Source organism: Gekko japonicus, unplaced genomic scaffold (genome assembly GCF_001447785.1).
Source record: "Gekko japonicus isolate JY-2015 unplaced genomic scaffold, Gekko_japonicus_V1.1 scaffold4201, whole genome shotgun sequence".
Lineage (NCBI taxonomy): Eukaryota > Metazoa > Chordata > Lepidosauria > Squamata > Gekkonidae > Gekko > Gekko japonicus.
The window spans coordinates 18,510-24,756 of NW_015174974.1; the positions used below are offsets into that span (position 1 = coordinate 18,510).

Sequence of the window (6,247 nt, forward strand, 5' to 3'; positions counted from 1 at the left end):
GGGGGGGACAGTGGGCGGTAGGGATGCCGTCCTCCAGGTAGGACCTGGGGGTCTTCTGGAATCACAGCTCATCTCCAGAGTACAGAGTTCAGTTCCCCTGGAGAAAAAGGGATGCTTTGGAGGGTGGACTGTATGGCATGGTGCCCCCACTGAGGTCCCTGCCCTCCCCAGGCTCCACCCCCAAATCTCCAGGAGTTTCCCAACCTGGTGTTGGCAACCCTACCCTAGCATCTCCCGCCAGTGGCCAGGGAGGACCTGGCAAACCAAATGGGAAGGCTTCTGGAGTTCTGGCCCCGCTGTTGGACCTCCTGATAGCCCCTGGGTTTTTTGGCCACTGTGTGAGACAGAGTCTTGGACTGGATGGGCCTGATCCAACATGGCTTCTCATCTGTTCTGTTTCTGCGCATGTGCAAAATATTAGATTATTAAACCTGGCATTTCTTTCCAAAGTGGCTTACAATAAGCATGTTCGGCTTGTTTGCTTTAGAGCCTTGCAAGGGAGTTGAGACTGAGAGTGAGTGACTGGCTGAGTCGGCTTTCACGTTAGTGGTTCAAACCTGGGTGTCCCAGATCCTACTAGTTTGATGTACTAAGGATTGCACCATGCTTGCTCCCCCCCCCCACAAAAGCAACCCTCTGTGTAGAACGAAAGTTATCACAAAGGGGGGAAAGTTCTGTCCTTTCCTTTTGCTGTGTTAGCTTTCTGTTTGCAGGAAGGTTTTAACATAGCGTTGCTCGAACTGCAGTCTGATCTGAAGTGCTGGTGTTCATTCACCGCACTGGGTTTTTGCCTTAGCTTTCCCAGCTGGCTGGTAATCTCTGTTGTATCTTCTTTTTGCTTTTAGCAGCTGATTGAGTTGAAAGAGTAAGAGAGAGAGAGAGAGAAATTGAGATACTCTGACCAAAAAAAGGCTGCTGATAGCACTGTGATCCTTTGCAACTTTCTTTGCCTGCTTCACAATCTTGACCGAGAGAGAACCAGGCCAAGCACATAGCTGCTGCTTTGTATATTGAATGTAGCGGGTACTAGGCTGACTCATCTCAATGGTTTCCTTCTAGTGTGGAACTGGAAATACAATCTGCCATCTCTGTGGCCATTTGAATCCCAGTTTTGCAGGGTATTCCTTTTTTTTTGGTCAGAGTCTTAATCGCTGAACTGCAGGCTGTGGAAGGTCGGTAGTTCAGCAGTTCGAGACCCGGGTTGCCGAATGACGGAGTGAGCTCCCGGCTCTAGTTCCAGCTCCTGCCAACCTAGCAGTTCGAAAGCAAGAAATTGCAAGTAGATAAATAGGTACCACTTCGGTGGGAAGGTAACAGCGTTCCGTGCGCCTTTGTGTTTAGTCATGCTGGCCACATGACCACGGAAACGTCTTCGGACAGCGCTGGCTCTTCGGCTTTGAAATGGAGATGAGCACCACAACCCTAGAGTCGGATTCGACTGGCTTTCGAGCAAGGGAACCTTTACCTTTACTTTAAGAAACCGTAGGGAGAATATTGCCCATTGTGTCTGCCAAGAGAAGTATATATATCCACTGTCAATTTGTGCTTATACCAAAGCAGGTTTCAGATGTTGTACTTGGCATGTTTTATCCCTGTTTGTAAACTGATTCTAAGCTGGTGTTTATTTTGCAGGTTTCTATTGATACGTTTGAAAGAGTTTTGTGGAGAATTTCTCAAGAAGAAACTGAGTCTCTCCAACTCTGTGGCTATACATAGTTTGGCTCACATGTACTCCTTGAACCAGCTTGCTCTAAAAGCTGCAGACATGATCAGGAGAAACTTCTACAAAGTCATCCAAGATGAGGAATTCTACACTCTCCCATTCCACCTCATCAGAGACTGGCTTTCAGACTTGGAAATCACAGTGGACTCTGAAGAAGTTCTTTTTGAGATGGTCTTAAAGTGGGTTCAAAGGAATCCTGATGAAAGAGAAAAGTACTTTGGCGAGCTATTTAAACTTCTGCGGCTGCCTCAGATGAAACCCACTTACTTGACCCGCCACGTCAAGTCTGAAAGGCTAGTATCAAGCAATGAGGCTTGCCTTAAACTTGTGTCAGAAGCAGTAGAAAGCCATGCGCTCAGGGCTGAGATCTTACAGTTAGGTACCTTTCAACAGCTCGCTTCACCAGTAACTTTGCTGCCTCGTTTTGGACAAAACATGGATGTTATTCTGGTCATTGGTGGTGTGTCTGAGGGAGGTGACTACTTGAGTGAATGCGTTGGGTATTTCATTGACGAAGATAGATGGGTGAATTTGCCACACGTACACAATCACCTTGATGGGCATGCTGTCGCAGTGACAGAATCCTACGTTTATGTAGCAGGCTCCATGGAGCCTGGCTTTGCCAAGACCATGGAAAGGTACAACCCAAATCGAAACGTGTGGGAGCAGGTTTCCAATCAAATAAGTAGGAAGCATTCCTTTGGTCTCACTGAAATAAAGGGGGACCTGTACAGCATTGGGGGGCATGGGAATTTTATATCCGGCTTTAAAGAAGTAGCTGTCTACCATCCAGACCAAGACATGTGGCAGACCTTAGAGCCAGCACCAAAGATACTTCGGGATGTCAAAGTGATCACCGTAGATGATCGGTTTGTTTACATGGCTGCCCGCACACCAGTTGATGGGGACAGTGAAGACGGCTTAAGGGCTGTTATCATACGATACGATGCAGATGCAAGACAGTGGCAGGATACTGAGTCTCTGCCACTCCTCGACAATTATTGCTGTTTCCAGATGGCTGTGGCCAACACTAACTTTTATCACACAGCCTCGTGTTGTCCCAGAAGCTACCCCATAGATCACGAAGAGGCCAAGAGGAAGATTTCTGGCCAGGTGTCCGACGACATTCTAGAAAGCTTGCCCCCGGAGGTTCTTAGCATCGAAGGGGCAGCAGTATGCTATTACAAAGACGACGTGTTCATCATAGGTGGGTGGAAGAACAGTGACGACATAGACAGACAGTACAGGAAAGAGGCTTACCGTTACTGTGCTGAGAGGAAGCGCTGGCTGCTGCTCCCTCCCATGCCCCAGCCTCGCTGTCGAGCAGCAGCTTGTCACGTGAGAATCCCCTTCCGGTCCTTGCACGGTACCCAGCGATACCCCATGCCACAAAACTTAATGTGGCAAAAGGACCGGATGCAGCAGAGGCACGAGATACGCCATAATCCCTTAAATTTGAGGAGGATGCCACGGTCTCAGATTGAGTGCTAACCTGAATAAATGAAAGAGTTTGAGAAAGACCTGTTTGTGTCGCCGTGTGGTCCGCTAATAGTAACCTAAACCATCCGGATAAACCACTGGGTTATTAAAGGAGGCTCACCTTCTGGGTGTTAAATAGTTTGCCAGAATTACCAGCACCGCAGGGGAAACTGATGTATGTGATTGTTGCACGTACATGACTGCTGGAACCTTTGAACTCCCTCCCTGTTAAAATACAGTAGAATAAAAGCCAGGAAAAGAACTGTCTGTGAAGAGAAAGTCCAGTTTTCCAGGATCACCCTCTATAAAGGCCCATTTAATCCAGTGAGGTGAAAGGATTTTCCTGCTGCTTGGGGCTGGTTTCACCTCTTTTAAGCATTCGTGCAGGTTGTGTTTAGCTGAAGCTTCTTAATTTAACACATGCATATTGTGGAAAATCTCAAAACACCACTCCAGGCTTTCCTTTTTTTTAGAACACTTGTCTTATTTGTTTTTGCAGCTAGTATGAATCTGCATAATTTTTTGACACTTGGAGCCATGTGCAATAGTTAAAAACTATGAGTAAAGCACAATCCCTTGCTAGATAATGTCAGAATGTCGCCGTCTTTATAAATATATATTTTATAGTTGTATTTATCTAGCGATATTAAGAGTTTACTTAAAGGTTGTTAATGGAAATGGAATGTTAACAGTTGGATCATCCTCAGTCCTATGTTGGATGGTTCAGAGTTTCTACTTTTAGGGGATCTGCTGTAATTTTTGGAAGCTTCTCTTACTGCTTTGGAGTAAGTCCATTGACCTCAGTGAAATGGATATTATGTAAATGGTTTGTGGCCTTAAAAGAAATGAGTGAAGAGACCAAATAGATCAGCTCTACAGACCCAAATTCATAATCTGAAAACTGTGGGTTCAGCAATGCAGGGAGGAAGCTGAATGAACTTCTAAGAAAGTAGAAGTATGTATTTGGGGGAGGGGGTGATTACAGGTGATTTCAGACAGGTAAACCAGTAAATCTGATTAGAAAGATTTCTGCCCAGCCTGCCTTTGACAATCAAATCTTTTTGCCTTCATAATATGCCATTTCTTTTTGGAGTGGAACAATTTCAGTTTGAGTACAGTTCTTTGACAGTAAAGGTTACTGTCTTTTCAGTGTCTTATTTTCTGCCCGCAGAGAAGTGAACTGAAGAACTGTAAAGCAGAATTTTCTGAGAACAGTAGAAGTAACCTGTTGCCTTCCCCCTTCCTTAAAAAAGCAAGATCCTGGCTCTCTGGAGGGTGATGTTGATTTGAAAAAAGGTGAAAGCAAGTAAAAAAGTGTCTCTATCCAAAGTTGGGAACTCCAGAAAATTCTTAACTTAGGCAGGCAAAATGTATGGTAAGGAGTTGTAGAATTCTGTACCAGCAGCTCATGTCACAGAATGCTCCCCCCCCCCTTTTGGTTAATCTTCTCCCTTGGGATGTTCTTCTGACAAAATGCATAGCTGTACCTCTCACAAATATACCCCCTTGGTAGAGTCTTTCCTCTGCTCTTGATTGCTGCAGATTGTTCTTGGAATCAGTTTATTTTATCTAGTAAGAGCCACTGCAGTAAGTAGCAGCCCTCCCTTTTCCTTTGTAGCGTTCTGGCTTTGTGGTAAGAAAGATGTACAGAAACTGAAGGGAAGTAGTCAGCAACCAAGGGGGAATCCTTATTTTTGATCAAGTCCCGACTGAAGTAGCCATGTGGCTTTTGTGAGATGGAATGCTTAGAATAAAATTAGCATCTCGGCATAGTTAAAAAACCAACTTTCTATGAATGGTCCCAGTTATTTCACCTTGATTCTGTTCTTCTTACCCCCCCCCCCAACTGGTCCAGATTTATTTGAAGGCCTAACTGGAGAGCATTTAGATAGGAGAATGAGAAACTGATGCAGAAAATCTGCAATTGTCCGAGAACAGTATGAAAGTTAATGGCAAACATCAGTGTCTTAAAAGTTGGGAAGTGTTTGTGTATTTGACCTTTTTTAAAAAAAAAACACCTTTCTATCTTTGCTTAAATACAAGTTCGTCACTAGTAACAGTTCACAACAGGCCCAAAATATTACAAATTGGAAGAACCAAACAAATTTGCAAAGTTATATGAGACAGAAAGAAGCAAGAAAAAGTGGTTGCAGCAGCTATCACTATATAATAATTTAAAAATTAGTTTTGACTACTAAATTATATTCAGAAGAAAATATGTGTTGCTTCAATTCACGTTTAAAGTATATAGATTGACCTGAACTTAATGGTGTGTTTTTAATAGAGTTTGTCTTTGTGTTCAGTACACAAAAGGAAAGGGAGCCATTTATAGGTAGGATTCTCCGTACCTTTTAATTGGCACAATATTTTATGTAGCACCATAATTTCCCAGTTCTTGGAGGTCCAGGTTAAAATAGTAGGTAGGGTTCCCCCCCTTTTAAGCTATTTGTAATTTGGCAGCACCCCAAAGTCAGTTTATAAGGTCTCACCAGTTGGAGGAATCTGTTTACCGTGTGTATAAGCCAAAAGAGTTGTTCTAGCTTAAAGAGGAATCGAATATCTTATAATTTTTTTGAACATGATATTTAATTTTTTGAACATGACTTTTGGTACAGAGCCATTAGGTCTGATAGAAGGTGCCTGTTTCCCCAAATTTTCTTCAGCACAGAAATGAGTATCCTTTGTGAATATGTTGCAGCCTTTCAGGGTAAAAATACCATTGCATGAAGATTTTAAAATATATTGCCCTTATTTTAATAGAAGCAGAAGAGACAGGTGGGCTAGACCTTATGAGACTATACATTGGAATCCAAAAGCAAGCAAATGTTTCTTTCTCATTTATATGTAAAATGGAGCCATGTGCCAAGAATATCTTTTATATTCTGTAAAGAATAGATAGAGTATTTATGAAACATTGCAGCGGAAGACATTTGAAACCAGGGGATTTGATCAGATTAAGGTTTTTCTTGTATATTTTGTTTTGACAATACTACCCCTTTTTGTAGTTGCATGACATATTCTTGATAGAAAAAGAACCCTGGTCTC

At 43.2% G+C, this 6,247-nt stretch overlaps 1 protein-coding gene across 1 annotated transcript in view; it reads left to right on the top strand.

Moving 5' to 3' along the window:
• Positions 1–3,799, top strand: part of KLHL11 (kelch like family member 11) — a 5,169-nt gene extending 1,370 nt beyond the window's left edge. The window contains exons 2-3 of the mRNA XM_015425161.1: positions 846–865; positions 1,633–3,799. Coding sequence (XP_015280647.1) covers positions 846–865; positions 1,633–3,214 — 1,602 coding nt within the window. The 3' untranslated portion in view covers positions 3,215–3,799. The remainder of the gene's footprint in view (positions 1–845; positions 866–1,632) is intronic.
• The last annotated feature ends 2,448 nt before the right edge of the window (positions 3,800–6,247 follow it).